General features: G+C 48.2%; 1 protein-coding gene across 1 annotated transcript in view; it reads right to left on the minus strand.

Moving 5' to 3' along the window:
• LOC112110910 (zinc finger protein OZF-like) overlaps positions 1–10917 on the minus strand; it is a 13889-nt gene extending 2972 nt beyond the window's left edge. Inside the window, exons 1-2 of the mRNA XM_024206131.2 lie at positions 10540–10917; positions 8044–9148 (exon numbers count right to left, since the gene is read on the minus strand). Coding sequence (XP_024061899.1) covers positions 8044–8747 — 704 coding nt within the window. The 5' untranslated portion in view covers positions 8748–9148; positions 10540–10917. The remainder of the gene's footprint in view (positions 1–8043; positions 9149–10539) is intronic.
• Between the last annotated feature and the right edge of the window lie 15542 nt (positions 10918–26459).

The following is a 26459-nucleotide window of genomic DNA, read 5'->3' on the forward strand; positions in this document are numbered from 1 at the left end:
AGCCCCTCCGACACTCCAAACCCCTCAACCCCATCTCCCAGCCCAGAGCCCACACCCCAACCCCCTGCCCCAGCCTGGTGAAAGTGAGTGAGGGTGAGGGAGAGCGAGCGATGGAGGGAGGGGGGATGGAGTGAACGGGGGGTGGGGCCTCAGAGAAGGGGCAGGGCAGGGGCATGGCCTCGGGGAAAGGGCGGGGCAGGGGCAGGGGCAGGCAAGGGTGTTTGGGTTTGTGCGATTAGACAGTTGGCCCCTTGTGCTGTATAGAAATATTTGTCAGTGATGTTTCCATTGCCTGGAGTAGCAAACAATCTATATCGGCAGCAAAATTCTGTGTGCGCAAGTGTGTGGGATAAAAGCCAGCTGCTTACATACACATTGCTTGTGACAGGCGCCCGCCTGACATCTCCAGAGACTGGAACCCTGGGTTCATCCAGTGACGGGTACAGCAGCAAGCTCAGCTTCCCACAGGGGCCAGCCCATGTGCCTTAACTATGAACTGCAGGGAACCTGCCTGCTGCAGGGGACTCTCCATCATCTATTCCAGTGATTCTCAACCAGGGGGACGCGTACCCCGGGGGACGCAGAGATCTTCCAGGGGGTATGTCAGCTCATCCAGACATTTGCCTGGTTTTACAGCAGGTTACACAGAAAGCACTAGTGAAGTCAGTACAAACTAAAACTTCATACAGACAAAGACTTATTTATACTGCTTGGTATATTCTACACTGAAATGTAAGTACAATATTTATAGTCCAATTGATTTATTTTAGAATTGTATGGTAAAAATGAGAAAGTTAGCAATGTGTCAGTAACAGTGAGGCTGTGACACTTCCATATTTTTATGTCTGATTTTGTGAGCAAGTCGTTTTCAAGTGCGGTGAAATTTGGGGGTATGCCAGACAAATCAGACTCCTGCAAGGGGGACAGTCATGTGGAAAGTTTCAGAGCCACTGTTCAGCCTACAGCGGCTCCGCTGCGATGGGCCAGTTGTGATGGTAGGCTTGGGGAGGAGAACTCCACCCCCATCCTTTGGGAACTGCACTGAGATCCCCAGAACCCATAACAGCGAGGCCAGCAAACTGCCCCAGATGGCAGCAACCTTCAGTCACCACCACCTTGGTCTGGATTTAACTAGCAACCTAAAGCTAGAACATGTCTACAGCCCATTACCCATCCCTGCGCCTCCCGGTCCCCTGCAGAAAGCTCTCCTGGAATGCAGCTGTTAAAGGCAGGTTACACATGGAAGAGATTTTAGCTCAGATCCCTAGACAGAGCCCGTCATTCAGTCCTGTGTCATTATGGTCCAGGTGCAAACACAAGAAAGTCAGTGTCCTACCTGAGCTGAAATCCCACCAGGTGTTTTCCTGTCCGGTTCCCTGATGAAGCTAGAATTGTAACTGCTGTGAGTTCCCAGATCTCTCTTCTCTGTCAGGGTTAGGAGATCCTGTTTCCACTCCTGCCTCTTGCAGTGTCTGACTGTCCTAAGGGCTACAGTGTGTGCAAGGGTAGAACAAAGGGACAGAGAGGGAGGGCTGTTGGGGGCTGGGGGAGGGGAAGGCTGGGAGATAAGGGAAGGTAGATCTATGGAAGGGATATTCCCAGAGTGAGCTCATTCAGACCATCCTTAGCACGGTGCCAGATGCTCTGAGCTCCATCCCTGGCTATGCATTCGGGACTGGCTTGCACTGCACCACTTCCTGGGAGGAATTGCTGTCGCATGCAATTGCTGTAGTTTCCTGTTCTTTCTCTTGATCGCTGATGTAAAAAATAAACTACATTTCCCAGCAGCCCTGTGGGTGGCAACTAGGTGCGGAGATCTTGGGCAGCTGCTGCAGCCTACGTCAGCTTCTGGTCCATGCCAAGTGCCCGCTCAGGGATGAGCCGGATGCTCGGGGTACCAGCCTGTGGCCTAGTTCAGCACATGTCACATGAGGGGCACAACTATAAAGGCCATGCAGAGATCAGAGATCAGTTTAATATAGGAGCTGAGTATCAGAACTTTTTCAGAGTCGGGGCTGCCTGCTTCAGATCTAGTGTTGTTTCAGAAATGTTGAGACAACCTTATCAAAGCACTTTGTTTCCACTGTATTCAAATATCATATCATAATGTAATATAATGAATAATATAGTTTATATGATTGAAACAAAGAACTTTGACCTAATCAAAACAAAACGTTTGGATAAAGTGTAATTGAAATGTTTGATGAAATCAGTATGTTCATTTAATTGAATCAACGTTTTCCAACTGACAGTTGTCCGGCTGGAAAATTTCAGACCAGTTCTAGTTGGTATGTTGCTTTCCCCCATTATTCAGTACGTGTTGATGGCTTTTTTTCCTTGCGTGACTTGCCTTGTGTGTTTTGATTTCATTTCGGATTGAAGATTTTCCCACACTCAGAGCTCTTGAATGGTTTCTCTTCCATTTGGATAATCCACAGAGTGAGGAGTATGATTGTGTCTTTAGTTCTGCACTATATTTATGTTGTTGTTCTCTGGTCTGGTCTCTCTGCCCAGAATTAGGAAGTTTTTGGCTCTTTGTCCTGGATTCTTCTGTCATGTTAGAGTTTGCTGAACTTGATGGATCTGGTTTGATATTTGGTGTGATTCCTCTTATTTTTCACTTTGCATAAGCTCTTCAACTACACAGCTCTGCGAACCTCTCTCTCGTATCTATTTCAGACAGTATCTTCTTTCAGTTGTTCTCTCAAGTTTCATGCTGATTTTTGTTTTGTTTTCCATTCAACACGGCATCATCTGCTGTACTAAAAAGAAAAGATCATTAGTAAGAAACAAGCTGTCTCTCGCCGAACAAATAATTGGTCCCTAAGAGTCCATTCTGCCTGAGTTAGTTAGTATCAACCCGTGCAGTATGGTGAATAGGTTAGGACTCAGCATTAATACACAACAAGGTGGATTTTATTGGTTTTTTAATACAGTACTTAGCTCAGGTACATGGCGTTTGAATGCCTGTAACCAACTGTGATGTGTATTAACGGGCCAATTCAGCAACTCTCATGGATTGGCAGCTACTACAAACATTGTTAATTTAAAAAAAAATCTATTTACATATGACACTTTCTCTCTACTGTTTTTGAGCTTGTGAACTCTGACCCTGCTGTTTTTCCAGCTTTGTTGAATCAGGAGCTTTCTGTGCTCTTGATTTTACCTTTCGAACAGAGGAACTATTCTGAAAACAACTGTCTCGGAGATGCTGCTGAAGCACAGACTCTGAAGTAGTTTTCCCCATCCCAGCCCACCAGACTAACCTCATAAATAACCCCAATTCAGCCACTGGTATCGCTGTAATGATGCTGGCCCCTAAGCACATACAGGGAGATACAAGAATTTACACCGTTTAAACTAATGAGGATTTTACCCCTATTTTGAAACAAAGTCCAGTGGGCCCACTCCCATGATTAAAGTTTCTCTGGCTTGGAGCGAAAGGGACAAGGATTGCCCTAGGTTCAGGGGCTGGGATTCAAACACATGCTGCCTGCCCAGCAAATGAGCCAGAACTCCACTCCCAGGCACATTGGTGTAAACCTGGAGTCACTCTGGTGCCGTGAGTGGGGTTACTCTGGATTTACATGGCTATCACAGAGAGCAGAGCTGGGCCCAGTGCGCCCAATTCCCACAGCTGCAAAATCTGGTGCAGCCCCACGTGTGACACTGGTGACCGATCGTCACTGATTCCAAGTCAGGGTACTCCTGAGCAGGGGGAACAGGGGTGGGATAGGCAGGAACTGGAGATGAACCAGGGGTGCTTGGGGAGCCAATAGGGAGGAGGTACTGAGGGGAGCCAGGGGCTGCTGAGGTGGGAGGAGCGTGGAAGAGGGGTTTGCGGTGATTTTGTGGAGCAGCTGTGGGCCAACAAGGGGCAGTGTGACTGTGAGGAGTTAGAAGGGGCGACTGGGGACCCCGGCAGGAGTGTGGAGTGTTGGAGCTGGTTGGCAGAGGGCTGTATCAGACCCCTCCGGCCATTACAGTCATATGGGCTCGCAGCACAGGCCTGGTTAGCGGTGCCCCCAGGCACTGCCAGGGAGCCGGGCTGGTGTCACAGCAATCCCAGGGGGTGATGGTTACAGATTGTGGGTGGTGGGGGGAGGAGAGATGAGCGTGGAGGCTTTCAGGGCAATGGAAGAGCGTGAGGCAGCCTGGCAAGGGCTGTGTGTGTTGGGAGGGACAGGCTGGGGTGTGTTAGGGGGCACTGGGAACCAGGCGTTTGTTGAGGGAATGGGGGACCTGGGGCAGCCTCCTTCATTCTGCCCCTGCCCGATTTTCTCCCCCTTCTTCAGCCCTCTTCTCTTCCCTCCCTTGATCCCCAGGTCCCCCCCTGCTTATCGCCTTCCACTACCATTGCTACACCTCCTCCCCAAGGGCCAGAGAATGGGGCGGCAGAGAGCGCTGAGAGGCAACGAGACCACTTGGCTACCTCAAATCCAGTGCCAGGGAGCCCCAGGAGCAGGAACTGCAGCTGCTGCCCACGGCCCGGCTGAGTGTGCGAGGGTCCTGCCAGGCTGCGGCTGACGTGACACGGTGCCCAGCGCACGAGTGTCATAGAAAGGGCCTGGCACTTGGCAGCCCCAGGTTCCAATCTCACTCACACCAGTACTTCAGTGTCAGCCCCTCAGTGCAGTTAATCCAGAGCAAGGGCCCCTCTGAGTGGAAAACTCAGAGCAGCAGTTTCCCTCCAAAATGAAGAGACATTGCTGCAGTTAGACAGGATGGGAAACCCCAAGTCTGAGGGTGTTTTATATTTATATTTGAAAATTATATAGACAACAGAGGCAATTTTATATAAATACTTAATAATTAGAGAGAAGAGGCAAAGCATGAGTGGATTTTATACCAACGTTTGAGAATTGGGGAGAAAATGGGAAAAAATTGAGGCTTTTAAAATCAGTATTTGATATTTAGTGGCAAGGGGCAATATCTGAGGGCTGTTTTAAATCATTCTTCAATAACTAGAGAGAGAGAGGGAACATTTAAGGGGTTTTGATGTCAATATTTGAAAATTGGATGAAAAGTGGCATAATCTGAGGAGATTTTAATCACTGTTCAATAATCTGATGGAAACTGGTGCAGGGTGAGCAGATTTTATATCAATATTAAATAATTCGAAAGAGCAAATGGGAAATCTAAGGGTATTCAATAAGATTATAAAGAGAAGTAGCAACATCTGAAGTGACTTTATAGTAGTATAGAATTAAAAGGGCCAAAATCTGAGGAAACTTTCTATCAGTATTTGAGAATTGGATAATGGCAAAAATCTAAAATACCATTTATATTGATACTTGATAATGACAGCGAAACAGATCAAAATCTGAGGGGATTTGGGGTGATTTTGTAGCAGTGTTTGATTATCGAAGAAGAAAGGGTGGAAATTTGAGGGGATTTTATATCCATATTTGGTAAATACATCCTTGGTAACTACACACATGAGGCCATACAGCCAGGAACGGGGAATACAGGTGCGAAGGGGTACACATGCCCCACGCTGGCTGGAGAGCGTTAAGGAGCTGTGTGGTCCCGTTCAGCCCTGCAATAGGTGTTGGACAGCAGCGGGAGAGCCCAGCTCAGCTGTGAATTGGCTGGGAGGAAGAGCAGACCTCCAGCTCTCACTCTGTGAGCCAGAGAAGTCTGGCTAGGGCCAGGTATTGACTAGGCAGCGTGCCTGCCAGAGCCTCCCCGAGGAAAAGGAGGCCTGACAGGGGATGATTGTTTGGTTTGCTACCAGTGACTTGGCCGAGTGTTGCTGAGTAACACCGTTGCCGGTGGTGCCCTGCTGGAAAGGGGTGACAGCTAACTCAACCCCTTTTGTCTTTTGCACCTGACTGGGGATACAGCCGAGGGTGGTAGTGAGCCCAGGAAAGCCCTGGTCACAGCAAGCCATACCAGACTGCGGGCTGTACCCTGGGAAGCAGTGACGCTGAAAAAACATAGGGGTCAGCTGGGCAAACAACTAACCATCAGCTCCCGGGCGGCAGACAAAAGGGTTGTGTGATCCTTGGATAAACAGGGGAGCAGTGAGTAGAAGTAGAGAGGTAATTTTTACCTCTGCGCACAGCATCGGTGAGACCGGTACTGGAATATTGTGTCCAATTTTGGTACTGACATTTTAAAAAGGATGTTCAAAAATTGGAGATGGTGCAGAAAAGAACCACAAAAATGGTTCTCAGGGGCTGGAGAAAATCTCTTCTCACAAGAGCGTTAAGGAGCTCAGTCTGTTTAATTTATCACAAAGAAGATAGAGAGCGGACTTGGTTACAACCTGGAAAAGTACCTTCCTGGGGAGAAAATACCAGGTACTAGTGGGCTCTTTAATCCAGCAGAGAAAGTTGTCACAAGAACTAATGGCTGGAAGCGGAAGCCAGACAAATTCAAATGAGAAATGAGACATGAATTTTTAACACTAAAACAAATTACCCAGAGAAGTGGTGGATTTCACTATTCTTTGATACTTCAAATCAGGATGGTCTGTCTTCCTTGAAAACATGCATGGGCTCAGTACAGGGGTAACTGGGTGAAATTCTCTCGCCTACAGTATACAGGGGATCAGACTAGATGGTTGAATGGTCCCTATTGCCCTTAAAACAGATTTATCTTTTCTCTGATCCTGGGATTGTTCTACAATAGAGACAGCTCAATGAGCCTTTTAATAGCCCTTGAGTTTAAATGACTCACCTCAAATTATTGTTCACCCTGTTCTTTGCTGGGACAGTTAAAAATTCATCCCTTTGTTTCTGTTCCCCTTCCCAGGCTCAAATGAGATTTCCAGTCTCAGAAAGGAAAAAATATGTTGACATATTAGGGCCCTGATCCTTCAAACACTTACACAAGTGCTTGGCTTTAACCCAGTGAATCGTCCCACTGACTTCAAAGGGACGGCTCATGTGCTAAAGGTTAAACATGGGTATGTTCCCAAGATCAGGGCCTAGAATGACAGGAGAAGCCACGTCATGTCACAGCTGTGTCCATCATAGACCATGTCTCACCAGAAGCCCAGAAACCCTCTCACTCGCTTCACTCCTGGATGACAAGAATTCTCTGAATGGATCTCGACCTGTGCAGCACTGATCCATGTTCCAGTGGGGTGAACTAGGCACATAATACGTTGGTCTCTGCAGAATCTCATGTTAGCAATTTTCGTTCATTCCCCTTGTTTTTCCATAAAACAGACACCACAAGGAATTGAATTCAGTATCTTTGGGGAAAAAACATAAGGCAGAACTTTATCCATGGGGAACAGACAGTGTTTTTAAAAGGATGGGCTGGAAAGTCATGCAAATGGAAACGTTCTGGGGCAAACCAAGAAACTCCTGAATAAACAAAAAAGGAAAACAGGCTGTTAATTGGAAAACTGATCAACAATTGTGTGTAAACCTAATGGTTATTCTGGACAATAACAAAATGACCATCATGTAACTACATACAATGCAGCATGTAGCCATCTTGTTTCATGATGCATTGTGCAGAAATACTTTAACAAAATAATACTCATTCTCTCTGCTAGCAATCCTGCAGGGGCATAGAGGACTCATTAGTGACACTCTATCCAGCTCCATGTATCTATTCTAACAGCACACTTCTTGCTACTCAGATTTCCACATAATGCACATAGTGTCTCTCCTCCAGAGTCATCTGTCCTGCTAAGATTAGATTTATTGCTGAAATTGTCTAGTAATTATTACACCTAGAGAGTCCCTCTCCTGCGTGGATGATTCTCTGCCATGTACCATCCTATTGGCTTCACGATGAAGCTCTCCTATTCACCACTGTGTATATTATGATTTATTATTTGTATTACTGGAGTGCCTACAACCCTAGCTATGGACCAGGGCTCATTGTGGTAGGCACTGTACAAACTCAGAACAAAAGCATATCATCTAAATGGGTAAAGTGTTGATTTTCCGGGTCTTTTCTTCGTCATCTGCTCCACGAAGCTGTACCATGCTCGTCCTACTGATGGTCTCTCCTCTGTGTGTTCTGAGACTGTCTCTGCAAAGCCCTCACCGGCACTCACTGCAGGTCAGCTGGCCCTCCCCGGCGTGGGCCCGCTCGTGAGTGGTGAGATGTGCCCACTGGCTGTAGCTTTTCCCGCACTCGGTGCATATGTAGAGGCTGCCTGCGGCGTGGGTCCTCTGGTGACTCACCAGGTGGTTGTTCTGCTTGAAGGTCTTCCCGCAGTCCTTGCAGCGGTAGGGCCTGTCCCCCGCATGGCTCTTCTCGTGCTTCAGCAGGTTGGGCTTCTTCCTGAAGAACCTGTCGCACTGGGTGCACCTGTAGAGCTTCTCCTCCTGGTGGGTGCGCAGGTGGCTGATGAGGTGGTTCTGCTGTTTGAAACCTTTCTCGCACTCGGGGCACTTGTAGGGCGTCTCGCCGGTGTGCACCCGCTGGTGGGTTTTCAGGTTATGCTTGTGGCTGAAGCGCGTGCCGCACTCGGCGCAGGCATACGGCGTCTCCCCCGTGTGCGTCTTCTGGTGCTTCCGCAGGCGCTGCTTCTCGCTGAAGCGCTTCCCGCACTCGGCGCACTGGTGGGGCGTCTGGCCGGTGTGGATCCACTGGTGCTTCCGGAGGTTGTTCTTCTGCCGGAAGCTCTTTCCACACTCGGCGCACATGTGCGGTTTCTCTCCGGTGTGGATGCTCTGGTGGGCTTTGAGGATCTTCTTCTGCCGGAAGCACTTCTCGCACTCGGTGCACTTGTACGGCCTGTCGTCCGGGTCAGGGCTCTGCGGGGCTTTGAGCATCTTCCTTCCCCGCCAGCTTATGGCACAGGAAAGGTATTTCTAGTATTAGTATTTAACACTGATCCTTAACCTGGTCAGGGCCCCATTGTGCTAGGAGCTGTACAGACACATAGGATTTCTCTCTAGTGGGGGCTGCATTAGGAAGATTCTGCTCTGGGAGTCTCTCCCCACATCACATAGTCTCCATAGTCTAATATCGGCAAGTGTGCTGGGTCTTCTTTCACCAGGAGTGGATTTCTCTCCTAGGTTCCTCTTTGGTTTCAGATTTCACCAGGTCCTGCCGCGTGGCCCATTATCACAGCCCTAGAAACCATCCTCATCGTGTCTTTCTGAAGCTGTTCCCTGCAGTTCAATGTATTTTGTATGATGCCGCTCCTGTTTGTTCGTGGATTCTTCAGGTACTGGAGAAGAAAGAAATTCTGGAGGTTACTGTGATGGCAATACAGTTGTCCCAACATGAAGCATATATATATTCATAAGCCTGAAAACATGAGACCTTCCGCTGCTGAAGTGAGGGAGAATGAAATCGGAATAATTTGAGCCTAGTTTGGCAATTGTTGCTTGCCCAGAATGAAAGTCAATTGGGGGGTGGGGGGTGGAGCACACTGGGAATGCAAGCTTGAGCTTCTTACATCATATATAGTATTAGCAGTTACACACCATCAACTGAGACCCCAATGCGGGTCTGACACCACCACAAAGCAGTCTCGGGTGTCAGTGGAGCCCCTCTTTCAGCCTGGGGAGATGTAGCTGCTATTTGGGTTATTTTCTTTTTTACAACGAAGCGGGGAATTAAGGCCAGAGTTTTATTCAAAATCATTTCACCATAAAGTGAACTATATACTTAATTCTCCACCGGGGCTTTTTCTTGAATAACGGCTTACATCTATCTCCCTGGCAGCAACAGGGGCAGAAAATGTTGTTCCTCTTGCTAGAAGAATTGAAGCTGTCATTAAATTGGTGTGTTTGCGGCCCAAGTCCCTCAGCAATACAATAAAATAGAATAATTGTCAGACAGACACCAAAGGCCAGCGTCTTTGGTGCCAGCCAGCTCCCTTTGCTGGGCAGAGATGTTCAGCAGGAATGTCTCTGGCCCTTGCAAAAATTCTCGGCCCGGTTTTTCCAGTCACTTAGACCCATTTTACAGCAGTGAGGTCAGTGGAGTTGCTCCGTATTTGCACTGCGGGAAGTGAGAGGTGAATCAGACCCTCTGATTGCTAATCCTGGACCAAACTCACAGGGGTGCTCAGGACCTGCACTGAATTCAGTGTGTGTTGTGGGTGCGCAGTGCCTCTCCAGAGCTGAAGCCGTAATAAACTCTGCTCTGAATTCCACGCTTGTAAAGCTAGAGTAACTCCATTGACATCAGTGGAGTTAGTCCAGATTGACATGGGTGTAAACAAGAGCAGGATCTGACTCATCACTTTGTTTTACAGCTTCTAAATTCTCTAAAACTAGCACAGGCCAAGGTCTGGTCTCAGTGTGAATTGGGCTATTTCGCTGGTGTGAATTGGGCTATTTCTTTTGAAAGCAGGGCAGGGGACTTACTCCACGTTTGCCCGACATAACTGAGCCGCAGTCTGATCCTGACTAGTTATTAGTCATCACACGGGCAGCAAACGCTTCAACAGATTTCTCTTCGCTGCACTGATTTGCCATGCAGAGATTTTACGACATTTGGATGTGATTAAGCTAGTGATGCTCGGTCCTGCTCCTAACAACAGCCACAGCAAGACTCCCATTGATTTGAATGAAAGCTGGATTAGCCCCAAGATCACTGTAAGATTCCTACCTGAGCAGAAACCTCTCCAGGCGTTTCCTTGCTTCCCCTTCCTCTGGCCAGACTGGGTTTCTCAGCAGAGAACTGGAAAATACCGAAGGCTCCAGACCACTCTCTGACAGGGTTCAGTTCTCTGAGCATTCCTCATGCCTGCTTGCGCTCTGCTCTCACTGCATCGCATCATGGCTGCACACTCAGCCTCACACCCCAGCTTGTGCTCAGCTCAGTAAAGTAACAGGGGAAGCAGCACAGCGAACAGAAACGCAGCTGAGCTGGGGGAGGGGGTGACTGGTCCCTGCTTGGAGAGCAAATAGATGCTGGATTTAGAGCATAATCTCCAGAGGCTTCGCTGGGGGGAAGGACGGGGCTCTGGTCTCCCTTGTTGCTGTGTTTAATTCGCCCAGCCTGCTCTGTTGTGAGAGCAGGGCTCTCGCAGGGTATTCCTGGGAGTTGTAGTCCTTCCTGGAAGGATGGTTGGGATTTCTGGTGTTGTTTCCTCAGCTCAGGCCGAGCAGAGTGTATCGCACTGGTATAACACAGACTGTGGCGTGCTGGGTGCTCGGGGCCAGATCCACAGCCGGTGTCGATGGAGTCTGACATCCCCGGCCCAAGGGCAGGTCCTGGCACTGTGCACTGATGAGGCTTCTTAAAATAAGGGATTAAAAATGAAAACCCAGACAGTGCGGCTGCCTGTCTCACTGAGACGGATTCCAGCTGGTCAGGGCAGCAGCCTCCCTGCCCCCTATCATCAGACTTGGCTGTGGACACTCTGAAATGAACAGGTCAGCTAGATAGAGAATGGACGGGGGGCTTTTTGTTAGGCTGGTCTGATAAAAGTGAATATAATGTGCTTGGCCAAAACGGGCTGGTTCCTGCAGTGGGGTGAGCCAGTCACTGCTCCCGTGGCCCGTCGGTAAGGGAAATGGAGAGGACACCGTGCTGAAAGTACAAACCCCCGTGTCACAAACCCCGAGTGTTCAAAACGCACGAGCCAGGTCCTCCAAAGGATGCCATTGCCTTAAAAATCCTGGAAATTCACACCCACAAACGGCTGGTTCTTTTATTTGCTGCCGGGTTTGTGAGCCTTTAAGGGTGCGTCTACACCGTGAGGGGCAGCCCGCGGCAGTGAATTGCAGACCCCAGGTCGACAGCTCGGACTCACAGGTCTGGCGCTACAGCAGCTCTGGAGCCTAGGGTAGGGGAAGGGCTTCAGAGCCCAAGCACCAGTTCGAATCTCGATGCAATTGATTTTAGAGCTGTAACGCAAGCCTGAGTCTGCCCAGGCGCTGAGATTTGCTGCCGCGGGCTGTGTACACGTGTCCTCAGAGGCAGATGGGTCATGTGTCCAAGCTTCCCTGCAAAGCCATGAGCACTAGCTGAAATTCGTATGTTAACATGACTCCTGGAGCTGGGGCTTATAAGAAAAGCATCCAATACATGAGACTTGCAATAAAACCATGAGTGTTGGCTACACTGAAACCCAGAGTTTATTATACAATCCCTCCAGTTCTTCAGCACTGCCCTAGATCCACTGGAGCACGCAATCGGCCAGATCCTCAGCTGATGCATATGAGCAAAGTTTCATTGACTTCATAGATTTACACCAACTGAGGACCTGGCCCAATGTCTCCATAGTGCAGGATTAGTATTCGTTACTACTGAACACCCTGCGTCTCTGAGCAGTACAGCTCCTAGGTTTCTCCTTCCCACTGAATATTTGTATTTTCAGTAAGCTTCTTCCATGCGTGTATGTTTGTATTGTTCCAAACATTTGGTTAATTTTGTGACGCGGGCAAACCAGGGGCCATCTCTTGCCAATACTGAAGGCAATAGCTAAAAACTAACAAATTTATAGCTGGAGACCAAGCCAATTCACCTGTATGTTATCTATTTTGATCAAAACTATTAGTCTTATAAGAATAAAAACAACAAGGAGTACTTGTGGCACCTTAGAGACTAACACATTTATTTGGGCATAAGCTTTTGTGGGCTAAAACCCACTTCATCAGATGCATGGAGTAGAAAATACAGTAGGAAGATATATATAATATATATATACATGTAACCCTTCTGCCCCTCTGAGTTGGCAGCAACAAGGGCCGGGTACAGTATCTAGGGGTTCCGTTTCAATAACGCAATGCAAAACCGGCTCGAGCCCCCACCCAGTGACCTGGGACAATTACATACCACCCCCCCGGGCGCCTCTAGGAGGCAATACTTCCCCTCTCGCAAGCACGGGGTCTGAGTGTAGCAAAAGCCTTTTAATAAAGGAGGGAAACAATGCGGCATTATGTTGGGGAAACACCACAAACAGGATTCATAACACAAACCATGAGCAAAAGACCCACCTCCAAGTAAGTTTGGCAGTGTCCTTTTCCCCTCAGGGTCTTAAGTCCAATCACGCCAAAGTCCAACAACCCCAAAGTCTCTGTCCCTGGTCAGTGCCGCCCCAGAGTTCAAAAGTTTATCTGCAGAGTTTTACCCCCCCCCAGCCTGGGCGGAAATGGGGGGGCACACGGGATGTTAAGGGGCACCTTACGTGGTCCGAGGCCGACTGCCCCACCTCTCCGTGGAGTTCTGCTGCAGCCTTTACCACGAATGGCTCCGCTCTACCAGCCACGCCGCGCCGCTCCACTCCGCTCCTCCAGCTGTCCCTGCAAACTGCTCCGCTCTGCTCCCCGTTCCGTGGGCCGCTCCAACCGTCCCACAAACTGCTCAGCTCTGCCAGCCGCTCCACTCCACCAGCCGTCCCATGAACCGCTCCAGCTGCCCCCACAAATGGCTCAGCTCCACTCTGTGCCGCTCCACTCGCTGTTCCATGGGCCACTCCAACCGTCCCACAAACTGCTCGGCTCTGCCAGCTGCTTAGCAATATATCTTCAGGCTCCCCCACTGGTTAACACAGCACTCAGCGATCTCAGCTCAGCAATTTTAGCTCTTTTAGTGATTTCAGCTTATAGTAGGGGAACCCCAGTGCTGGTGCACCATTGGCCCAAAGTGAATTCAGTTCAGCAACTGCTAGCTAGATTCCTAATGGAAGCAAACTTAGCTATGCTAGTCAACAGTGGAGAGAGAGGGTAATGCAATTGGTGTTCCAGGTCCCCAAAAGGCACCCATACCATCAGGTACACATACCTGTCTCCAACCTCTCACAAATCACTGGGTTTTATAACCCATGCCCCTTGTCTAGCAAGTGCTACTTAGTTACTGGTGAGTCCCTCTGTCATACAACAGTTCCACTGGCCTTGATTCACAGAATCAGGGTAACAACACTTTATTCTTCCTGCCCCAATAACAGAGAAACTGGGGATCCCACACCAGCCAAAGTAACCACTTTCAGTTGCTGTTGTCCCAGGCTAGGCAGGTGGGTGTGCCTATGCAAACAAGATCAGCCCCTGAAGTTCTTTTCCACACTCACCATAATTCACCACCAGATGTCAGGGTAGAGCTTATCCTGACTCTGCTTACATCCAGAGTACATGAAAAGATGGGGGTTGCCTTACCAAGACAATTCAATTAGAGTGGGCTATTATCAGCAGGAGGAAAATCACTTTTGTAGTGGTAATCAGGGTGAGGCTTCATCTGGAGTACTGTGTCCAGTTTTGGGCCCCACACTACAAGAAGGATGTGGAAAAATTGGAAAGAGTCCAGCGGAGGGCAACAAAAATGATTAGGGGGATGGAACACATGACTGATGAGGAGAGGCTGAGGGAACTGGGATTGTTTAGTCTGCAGAAGAGAAGAATAAGGGGGGATTTGATAGTTGCTTTCAACTATCTGAAGGGGTGTTCCAAAGAGGATGGATCTAGACTGTTCTCAGTGGTAGCTGATGACAGAACAAGGAGTAATGGTCTCAAGTTGCAGTGGGGGAGGTCTAGGTTGGATATTAGGAAAAACTTTTTCACTAGGAGGGTGGTGAAGCACTGAAATGGGTTACTTAGGGAGGTGGTGGAATCTCCTTCCTTAGAGGTTTTTAAGGCCCAGTTTGACAAAGCCCTGGCTGGGATGATTTAGTTGGGGATTGGTCCTGCTTTGAGCAGGGGTTGGACTAGATGACCTCCTGAGGTCCCTTCCAACCCTGATATTCTATGATTCTATGTGCTGGCAACGGAAGTCTCCCATTATCACCGTTTCATCAGACTTTGTAATCTCTTGATATCCTCCAACACTGCAGTGACTCTCCTTTTCCTGACCAGGGGCCTGGGAGTGTGACCCTTCTAGCTTATTGGTGATCTTGTGATTTGGGCCTCTTCAAACAGAATTTTTATCTCAGTAGCTTGTACATCCCTGCTCTCAGTGGGATGGGTGTGTTCTATGGCTGAGTGTATTCTGAGAAACTCAGCAACTGGGGATGATGGTTTCACTTTCAGGTTTGCTCACTTCCTTTTCTGGGGAAATTCTGTGTGAAGGCATTGGAAAAAGCTCTGAAGTTTTCTGAACTCTCCTGCCTATTAGAGCCAAGGAATCTGTCCACCAGGTAGGACCGAGGCAAATATCTTGTCAGAATGGAATTATATTGGCTTGTACAAACGTCAGAATTCTTTGTTTCGTCCTTTTCTGGTCTCCAGAAATGTGTCTGAGCCTGTCAGCCCTGGGACTGGCCTGTTTTATAGGGCCTCAAGGGTGGGAGCTAGCTGCTGGGGTCTGAATTATGAACAGAAATCTGTGGGATAAGTGTAGGGTGCTGCTAAATTGCCTTTTCTCTCAACTGTCAAAATTGTATTATTTAACTGAGCTGGAGAGTGTGTATTTAGTGTTAGATGGCTGGAAGCTTCTGGGTGTGGAAGGGCCTGGATTTTTGTAGCAAGCAGTATGATTAAAAAATCCATTCTAGGGGCACCTACACGTTGACATTTTTATTTTTTGAGGAAAACACGAAGGTCGGCGTGGTGGGGGGAGGTGCTGAAGAGGCTGTGCGTAGGGGCGCGTAAGGTGGAAATCCGGCCCTGCCTGCATCCAGGTCACTTCCCCACCTGGGCTGTGCTGTGAGGCATCAGGAGCTGCTGCTCTCTTGCCCTCTCCTTACGCAGCCCTGGCAGGGAAAGTGACCTGGATGCAGGGGGTGACCTGACATCGCGCCTCGCTCCCCCCCACCACCCCCTAGGGGTGCACAGGGCAGAGGAGCAGCAGTGCAGGGGGTGAGTGAGCAGCAATGCCGGCTGCTCCGTGCATCCAGATCAGTTTCCCCACATGGGCACAGGAGGGGATGCAGGGGTTAGAGGTGCAGGAGGGGGCAGGGATTGGGGTGAAGGGGGCACAGTGCAGTGGTTAGGGCACAGGAGAGGAGCAGGGGTTAGGGGTGAAGGGGGTGTAGGGATTCAGGGTGCAGGAAGGGAGTGCTGGGATTAGGGGCACAGGAGGGGGCAGGTGTTAGGGACAAAGGGGGCACAGTGCAGGGGTTAGGGGTGAAGGGAGGGGGGAGCCTGGGGAGCCTATAGGGGCCAGGGGCAGCAAAATGGAAGTTTGCCCAAGGTGCCATTTTCCCTAAGGCCGGCCCTGCTCTTATTTTAAAAAAAAAAATTAAATACTAATCAGTGTTGTTCACTGACTCCTTGTGGGACTCCTGGAAGGAAACGTGAGGAGCGGGTGACGACTCGGTGAGCTGGCTGGACAGGGCATTCCCAGAGTGGAGGGTATCACGGGAGCAGGCACGGAGCTGGTTTGGCAGAAGCAGATGAGTGGGCACTGAGACTGGCATTACTGGTGGTGCAGAGGGGATGGCGGGTGACGTGATAAGGGATTAAGGGGTGCAGACAGGGATGGCATTAGCGGGCTGTGAAGGTGAGGACAGGAAGTTTGAACCACATGCAGTGAAGTAGGGAAGAGCCAGTGGAGAGATTGAAAGAGGGAATCGTCGGGTCAGAATGACAGGCTGGGAAGTATCAGGGCAGCAGCATTTTGTATTGGGAAGCAGTGATGTGGGTATTGGGGAGGCCAGAGAGGGGGAGGTTGCAGTAATCCACATCGGAGATGATCGGGAAGGACAAGAGGTTTAGCTGTCGGGCTGGAGAGGAAAGGTTGGATCTTACAGACATTGTGGAGGCAGGAGCAGCAGGATTTGTACATGGTCTGGGGGTGAGATCTGGAGGAGCTGTCTGAGGAGAGGCTGAAACGTAGACTGGGCAGTGAGAGAACGCAGAGAGCCAGAGCCACAGAGCGAGAGCGAGAGATGAAACCAAGGAAGCAGGTTACAGGTGGACAATACATAGAACACGCGGGTTTCACTCACTGGCTCTGATTTCCTGTCGCCCGGCCAGTGCTTTACATCCCCTTTGCATTGGGGTGAGTGACAAGGTGCAGGGCAATGGGGCTCAGGCCCACAGCGCTTGGATTGGATGTGGTAACAGAGCAGAAGTCCGTGAGGGGAACTGAGGAGGAGAGAATGCGCCTGGAGAGGAAGCAGAAGGAGGTGACTTTAGCAGCAGCATTGGTGACAGACTGGAGGGGAAGGAGGTGAATCAGGGAAGCTGGAGATTTTGATACAGTAGTTGGGAGATGGACAAAGGACCAGGTTCAAAGGTGCCCTATAATGTACAGTCACTCGGATAAAACCCCCACCCCAGAGAGCCCCTAGGCCCCCTCTCCAAGAGCCCAGCACAGAGGGGTGTCAGGGGTGTTCTGGGGAGCGCCAGGGGTTGGAGGAGACATGACAGGGGCGTTCTTACATCTCTGCAATGGCCCAGAGGAACCACTGAAGCAGGGCACAAGTTAAGGCAGCCCTGAGGGTATGAGCCACCCCCCTGCACCAGCCACAGTGCCAGCGCTGGGATGAATCTGGCCATGGGCTGTAGCTGACAGGGTGGCAGAGAGAGGGTTAATTTGTATTGATGTTATACAGGGAATAGCTACCCACAATTCCCCTTTTATATCCCAAAGTTACAAAAACATCTCAATCAAAGGTGTTACATAGCTGATCAAATGGAATCAATTGCTGATTACAAAGAAAGTCAAAACTGGATGTGGTTTTATGGTTTCCAGCCTTTAGTCTGGCAGGTGTAGGCCTGTTTTTCACAGATGCTCACCCCTGCCCATCAAGAAAAGGGCACAGAGAGTCAGGTTCATCCCTCCTCCCTTCTGGCTTTGCAGTCACTAAGCTAAGTTACTACAAAGATCTACTAAATAACTATTCCCGGCAATAAGTAAAACCATTGATAGTCCATCCCAGTAGTTGGCAGTGGCTTAGGCAGCTGGTTGTTTGCTAAAATACCCCTCTACAAGCACCTGCAGCCTTCCCCATCTCTCATCTGCCTGGCAACAAGTTTGGCTCCCTTGTTCCTCAGACCCATTGACCCGGATTACAGGAGGATGTGGGAACTCCTCACACTGGCATGTCCTTTGGAAATGCTGCCCACTCTTTTCCTACCGCGCTCAGCTCATGTACCTAAAACAGACCTCAGACTTCTGCCGGAAGCGCTACATCTCCGGGATGTAAGGGGGCTGTGAACTGGAGCGGTGTGTGTGGAGATAGAGCTGTGTTGTGTCTAGGGGCTGGCTGTGTAAGCTGAGAGTGGGGTCTCCGTCAGGGCTTCTGCCAGGCAGGGAGAGAGAAGAGGGATCCAGAGCTCCCCGTCTTCTGGGCTGGGAGGTGCAGCTGTGGTGTCTCCCCAGGGCCGTGGATGCAGCCCCGACTCCCTCTGCTGGACAAAGCGCTGCAGCTGCCCGAGTCCAGGATTTTATGCAGGAAAATCACCAAACCTAGGCCTGGCCTGAGAGGTTAACCGGCTGTGAAATGTAGCAGCAATAGTTAAACAGCAATGACGGCAGTTGGACATTTTTAAAATCAGCAACTTCGGATAATGTGTATCCAGGAGTTTCAAGAGAGCTGGCTGAGGAGCTCACCGGGCTCTTACTGTTAATCTCCAATAACTCTTACAGCATGGGGGAAGTACCAGAAGACTGAAGGAATGCTAATGTTGTGTCATTGTATAAAAAGGGTAAATGGGACAACCTGGTACATAAGAACGGCCGTACCGGGTCAGACCAAAGGTCCATCTAGCCCAGTATCCTGTCTACCGACAGTGGCCAATGCGAGGTGCCCCAGAGGGAGTGAACCTAACAGGCAATGATCAAGTGATCTCTCTCCTGCCATCCATCTCCACCCTCTGACAGACAGAGGCTAGGGACACCATTCCTTACCCATCCTGGCTAATAGCCATTAATGGACTTAACCACCATGAATTTATCCAGTTCTCTTTTAAACGCTGTTATAGTCCTAGCCTTCACAACCTCCTCAGGTAAGGAGTTCCACAAGTTGACTGTGCGCTGTGTGAAGAACTTCCTTTTATTTGTTTTAAACCTGCTGCCTATTAATTTCATTTGGTGACCCCTAGTTCTTGTATTATGGTAATAAGTAAATAACTTTTCCTTATCCACTTTCTCCACTTCACTCATGATTTTATAGACCTCTATCATATCCCCCCTTAGTCTCCTCTTTTCCAAGCTGAAGAGTCCTAGCCTCTTTAATCTCTCCTCATATGGGACCCGTTCCAAACCCCTAATATTTTTAGTTGCCCTTTTCTGAACCTTTTCTAGTGCCAGTATATCTTTTTTTAGATGAGGAGACCACATCTGTACACAGTATTCGAGATGTGGGCGTACCATCGATTTATATAAGGGCAATAATATATTCTCAGTCTTATTCTCTATCCCCTTTTTAATGATCCCTAACATCCTGTTTGCTTTTTTGACCGCCTCTGCACACTGCGCGGACATCTTCAGAGAACTATCCACGATGACTCCAAGATCTTTTTCCTGACTTGTTGTAGCTAAATTAGCCCCCATCATATTGTATGTATAGTTGGGGTTATTTTTTCCAATGTGCATTACTTTACATTTATCCACATTAAGTTTCATTTGCCATTTTGTTGCCCAATCACTTAGTTTTGTGAGATCTTTTTGAAGTTCATCACAGTCTTCTTTGGTCTTAACTATCTTGAGCAGTTTAGTATCATCTGCAAACTTTGCCACCTCACTGTTTACCCCTTTCTCCAGATCATTTATAAATAAGTTGAATAGGATTGGTCCGAGGACTGACCCTTGGGGAACACCACTAGTTACCCCTCTCCATTCTGAGAATTTACCATTAATTCCTACCCTTTGTTCCCGGTCATTTAACCAGTTCTCAATCCATGAAAGGACCTTCTCTTTTATCCCATCACAACTTACTTTACTTAAGAGCCTTTGGTGAGGGACCTTGTCAAAGGCTTTCTGGAAATCTAAGTACACTATGTCCACTGGATCGCCCTTGTCCACATGTTTGTTGACCCCTTCAAAGAACTCTAATAGATTAGTAAGACACGATTTCCCTTTACAGAAACCATGTTGACTATTGCTCAACAGTTTATGTTTTTCTATGTGTCTGACAATTTTATTCTTAACTATTGTTTCGACTAATTTGCCCGGTACTGACGTTAGACTTACCGGTCTGTAATTGCCGGGATCACCGCTAGAGCCCTTTTTAAATATTGGCGTTACATTAGCTAACTTCCAGTCATTGGGTACAGAAGCCGATTTAAAGGACAGCTTACAAACCTTAGTTAATAGTTCTGCAACTTCACATTTGAGTTCTTTCAGAACTCTTGGGTGAATGCCATCTGGTCCCGGTGACTTGTTAATGTTAAGTTTATCAATTAATTCCAAAACCTCCTCTAGTGACACTTCAATCTGTGATAGTTCCTCAGATTTGTCACCTACAAAAGCCGGCTCAGGTTTGGAAATCTCCCTAACATCCTCAGCCGTGAAGACTGAAGCAAAGAATCCATTTAGTTTCTCCGCAATGACTTTATCATCTTTAAGCGCTCCTTTTGTATCTCGATCATCAAGGGGCCCCAATGGTTGTTTAGCAGGATTCCTGCTTCTGATATACTTAAACATTTTGTTATTACCTTTGGAGTTTTTGGCTAGCCGTTCTTCAAACTCCTCTTTGGCTTTTCTTATTACATTCTTGCACTTAATTTGGCAGCGTTTATGCTCCTTTCTATTTGCCTCACTAGGATTTGACTTCCACTTTTTAAAGGAAGTCTTTTTATCTCTCACTGCTTCTTTTACATGGTTGTTAAGCCACGGTTGCTCTTTTTTAGTTCTTTTACTGTGTTTCTTAATTTGGGGTATACATTGACGTTGGGCCTCTATTATGGTGTCTTTAAAAAGTGTCCATGCAGCTTGCAGGGATTTCACTTTAGTCACTGTACCTTTTAACTTCTGTTTAACTGACTCCCTCATTTTTGCATAGTTCCCCCTTTTGAAATTAAATGCCACAGTGTTGGGCTGTTGAGATGGTCTTCCCACCACAGGGATGTTGAATGCTATTGTATAGTGGTCACTATTTCCAAGAGGTCCTGTTATAGTTACCTCTTGGACCAGCTCCTGCGCTCCACTCAGGACTAAATCTAGAGTTGCCTCTCCCCTTGTGGGTTCCCGTACCAGCTGCTCCATGAAGCAGTCATTTAAAGTATCGAGAAATTTTATCTCTGCATTTCGTCCTGAAGTGAAATGTTCCCAGTCAATATGGGGATAATTGAAATCCCCCACTATTATTGAGTTCTTAATTTTGATAGCCTCTCTAATTTCCCTTAGCATTTCATCATCACTATCACTGTCCTGGTCAGGTGGTCGATAATATATCCCTACTGTTATATTCTTATTAGAGCATGAAATTTCTATCCATTGAGATTCTATGGAACATGTGGATTCACTTAAGATTTTTACTTCATTTGATTCTACATTTTCTTTCACATATAGTGCCACTCCCCTCCCCCCTGCATGACCTGTTCTGTCCTTCCGATATATTTTGTACCCCGGAATGATTGTGTCCCAGTGATTGCTCTCAGTCCACCAGGTTTCTGTGATGCCTATTATATCAATATCCTCCTTTATCACAAGGCACTCTAGTTCACCCATCTTATTATTTAGACTTCTAGCATTTGTGTACAAGCACTTTAAAAACTTGTCACTGTTTATTTGTCTGCCCCTTTCTGATGTGTCAGATTCTTTTTTATGTGAATGTTTATCATCTGATCTGGCCCTTACATTATCCTCTTCCATCCTCTGCTCCTGACTATAACCTGGAGATTCTCTATCAATAGACTCTCCTCTAAGAGAAGTCTCTGTCCGATCCACATGCTCCTCTGCAGCAGTCGGCTTTCCCCCATCTCCTAGTTTCAAAACTGCTCTACAACCTTTTTAATGTTTAGTGCCAGCAGCCTGGTTCCACTTTGGTTTAGGTGGAGCCCATCTCTCCTGTATAGGCTCCCCCCATCCCAAAAATTTCCCCAGTTCCTAATGAATGTAAACCCCTCCTCTCTACACCATCGTCTCATCCACGCATTGAGACTCTGAAGCTCTGCCTGCCTACCTGGCCCTGCGCGTGGAACTGGGAGCATTTCTGAGAATGCCACCATAGAGGTCCTGGATTTCAGTCTCTTCCCTAGCAGCCTAAATTTGACCTCCAGGACATCTCTCCTACCCTTCCCTATGTCATTGGTACCTACATGTACTACGACCACCGGCTCCTCCCCAGCACTACACATAAGTCTGTCTAGATGCCTCGAGAAATCCGCAACCTTCGCACCAGGCAGGCAAGTCACCATGCGGTTCTCCCGGTCATCACAAACCCAGCTATCTACGTTTCTAATGATCAAATCCCCCATTACTAACACCTGCCTTTTCCTAGTAACTGGAGTTCCCTCCCCCGGAGAAGTAACCTCAGTGCGAGAGGCAACCCCAGCACCATCTGCAAGGAGGGTCCCAACTATGGGAAGGTTTCCCTCTGCTCCTGTTGACTGCTCTGCTTCCCTGGGCCTTTCATCCTCCTCAACAGCGCAGGGGCTGTCTGGTGGGACAATTCTACAGGGTCCCGGAAAGCCTCATCAACATACCTCTCTGCCTCCCTTAGCGCCTCCAGTTCCGCCACCCTGGCCTCCAAAGTCCGTACGTGGTCTCTGAGGGCCAGGAGCTCCTTGCACCGAATGCACACATACGCCACCCGCCCACAGGGCAGGTAATCATACATGCTGCACTCAGCGCAATAAACTGGATAGCCCCCACTCTGCAGCTGGGCTTCTGCCTGCATTGTCTCCTAGTTACTGAAAGGGTTGTTTAAGCAAAAGGTTTTGAATGTAGTTTGGTTTATAGGGTTTAAGGGGAATAAAGGGACCCTCGCCCCCTTCCCACTCCCCTTCCAAACTCCCTTGCGAAACTCCCTGTTAGCAGCTCCTGTTTGCAAAAGCTCCCTGGTCGCTTGTGCGCTGCTTTATAAAGCCCTGGCCTATGTGAATGCCCCGCCCACTGATTAAGACTCAGCCACTTACCAGAGGCTTCTAGCTTTCAGACCTTCCTTTGAAGCTCACAGCTTCCAACTGCCAGCCACAGCACACGGTCCTTCAAACAAACAAACAACCAAACAGACTGACAAACACAAGCTCAGCACACAGCAAGTAACCCCCAAACACAAACTATAGACAGGCTGGTAATTACAGGCTGATATGGGACGTGATTAATAAAGAATTAAATGAGGGTAATGTAGTTAATACCAGTCAACGTGGGTTTTTGGAAAATAGATCCCATCAAACTAACTGGATATCTTTTTTGATGAGAGGACAAGTTTGGCTGATAAAGGTAATCGTGGTGATGGAACAGACAGACTTCTGTAAGGTATTTGACTTGGTACCACATGACATTTTGATTAAAAGAAACTAGAATACAAAAATAACATGGTACACATTAAATGGATTAAAAATTGGCTAACTGAATGTGAGATTGTAAATGGAGAATCATCTTTGAGCAGGTGCCCTTTAGTGGGGTCCCACAGGGATTGGTTCTTGGCCCTAAGCTACTTAAAAATTATATCGATGAACTGGAAGAAAATAAAATCACTACTGGTAAAGTTTGTAGATGTCGCAGATTGGAAGAGCTGTAGATAATGAAGAGGACAGGTCACAGATACAGAGCGATCTAGATTGCTTGGTAAACTCAGCACAAGCAAACAGGATGCTTTTTCATCCAGCCAAATGTAAATGTAGACATCTGGGAACAAAGACCGCAGGTCACACTTATGGGATGGGGGACTCCATCCCAGGGAGCAGTGACTCTGAAAAAGATTTGGGGTCATGGTGGACAATCAGCTGAACCTGAGCTCCCAGTGTGATGCTGTAGCCAAAAGGGCTCAGGCCATCCTGGGATGTGTAAAATGGGAATATCAAGTAGGAGTAAGGAGGTGGCTTTACCTCTGTAATTGGCACTGGTGTGACCACCGCTGGAATAGCGACCAGTTCTGGTGTCCACAGTTCAAGAAGGAGGTTGATAAATTGGAGAGGGTTCAGAGAAGAACCACGAGAACGATTAAAACAGTGGTTCTCAAACTTTTTTTTTTTCCACAGACCACTTGAAAATTGCTGAGGGTCTTGGCCTTTCTTTCTAAATGTTGTTTGTACTGTTAGCTAACTCTTGTAAAGCGCTTTGGATAAAAGCACTATATAAAAAACCTTTATAATATTTAATGCTTTTTTGTTCTACAAATAAAAGCACACAACTCATATTTAATATCAATAGTCTTACCTTTCCAATGCGATGGATATGTCCTCTCTCCTCTGCTGCGGCAGCCCCTGAGTTGGGGCTGGGAAGGAGGGAGGTCTCTCCCTCTCTCCCCCACCGCGGCCGTCCCTGAGCTAGGGCTGGGAAGGAGGGGGTGTGTGACATTCCCCTCTGGTGTTATCTGGACCGATGATCTGCTAGGTCACTCCAATCCTTGACACTGGGAGCCAGCCTGACCCTGCTCTGCTGTGAGAACCCCCACTCCTGGGCTGTTCATGCACAGCCTCTGGCGTGTAAACTACTCCTTGGATTGTGCAAACGAATGACACTAGCTAATATCTCCGGTCCCACACACAATCCTAGGAACCTCCATCTTGCAGTGTCCAGTTATGGCCGCTGGATGCTGCAAGTTATACGAGTTCGTCAATTTAACAAAGAAATTGATATGTACCAGGCTTGTTATCCCAAGGGGAGTCTCTGACATGCTTCAAACCAAACGCACTGCTTCAGGTAGAATAAACAAACAGATTTATTAACTACAAAGATTGATTATAAGTGATAGGCAAAAAGTCAGTGTGGTTACCAAGAGAAAAGAAAATATAAGCACGCAGCCTAAACTCTCAACCCTATTAGACTGGGCAACATCTAGATGAAGCAGTTTTTCCTCACCCCACTGGATATTGCAGTCGTTAATATACAGGCTTGTTCCTTAAACCTGGGCCAATCTCCTCTGTTGGAGTCTTGTCTTCCTATCAGTTTCTTAGTTGCTTGCAGCAAAGGTGGGGGTAGGAGAAGGGCTCAGTTATGTAACTATTGGAGATATCCCATCTCCTAGAATTGGAAGGGACCTTGAAAGGTCATCGAGTCCAGCCCCCTGCCTTCACTAGTAGGACCAAGTACTGATTTTGCCCCAGATCCCCAAGTGGCCCCCTCAAGGATTGAACTCACAACCCTGGGTTTAGGAGGCCAATGCTCAAACCACTGAGCTATCCCTCCCCCCCGTCTGTTTTATACGTATCCACTCTGTCTGTTTTATACCCTCAGTCCATGTGCTTGGGGAGCACAAGTCCAGGCATGTCTGGGGGCATTGCTGAGTCTCTCCAAGCAAGGTTGAGCAGTTCCCCTGGTGGGGCCTCATGCAGGTGAGTCATTGCATTGTAGCTCCTTTGCTGGACAATGGCTGTTGATGGTTGTTTGACGCCCCACCCAGGCGTTGGTTACTTTCCTTGCTGTTGCCTCTGGGGAACTAATATCTGGCTGATTCCCCAAGGTACAGCATGTTTTAGTGACAACCATACAACACAATTCTCATAACTTCACATGCGTTACTGATACACATGTATGGATAGAGAAATTACTTTCAGCAGATCATAACCTTTCCCCTGATACCTTACAGGCATGCTTTATATGTGAGATCACATTATATGAAAATGAGGAATATGGGGGTTACAGTACGCTCCCCCAAGGTATAGAATGTCACAGGGTCTCTCCCCCGTCACGGCAGCCCCCAAGCTGAGGCTGGGAAGGAAGGCTGTCTCTCCCCAGCAGCCGCAGCCCTGGAGCTGGGGAAAGTCACCTCTTTCTCTGGCCACCGCAGCCCTGCATGTCCCAAAGCCCCCCCACCCCCTCTTCTCACCCCACTGCCCCCTCCCACCTGCCCCCTATTCCCCCCAAAGCCACCACCTCACCTTACATGTGTGTCTTCTCCAGGGTCCAGGCACCTAATTAGTAGAGCCGCGCCTATGGGGAACAAATATTTGATAATGTCTCTTCATTCTAACAAAGATATAACATGCTGCAATGGCTGGAGGTTGAAGCTAGACAGATTCAGATTGGAAATCAGGCACACGTTTAACAGTGAGGGCAGTTAACCAGTGGACAATTTACCCAGGGTTGTGGTGGATTCTCATCACTGTCAGTTTTAAATCAAGATGGGATGTTTTTCTGAAAGCTCTGCTCTAGTTCAAACTGGAATTAATTCAGGGAAGTTCTCTGGCCTGTGTTATACGGGAGGTCAGACTAGATGATAACCATGGTCTCCTCTGGTTTTAGACTCTATGAATATAAGTAGCTCTCGTCCACTAATTTGGGTGCAGATATGTAGAGCTCTGCACATGCATTGGTGACCCGCTGGTCGGTGTGTGTTACACCTCTGAGTCTGATCCCCAAGCTGCCGAGCCTGGCCGTGGGGCAGAATTCCCCCAGCAGTAACAGCTCGCAGTTCTAAGGACCACGTTCTAGTTTGCCATCATAGAAAGGACTTTAGATTTCTGCGATACTGGAGTGGTCAGTTTTCTGGTTCTTTGGCCTTATTTATGGGCTGCCTCTCAGTTATTTGGAACAGCAGTTTGGCAATATTCCTATGGAAGTTACGTTAGACTTCTGTTTGCCTCGAAAGGGGT

This window comes from Terrapene carolina, unplaced genomic scaffold (genome assembly GCF_002925995.2).
Source record: "Terrapene carolina triunguis isolate 2854851 unplaced genomic scaffold, T_m_triunguis-2.0 Scaffold273, whole genome shotgun sequence".
In the NCBI taxonomy this organism is placed as follows: Eukaryota; Metazoa; Chordata; order Testudines; family Emydidae; genus Terrapene; species Terrapene triunguis.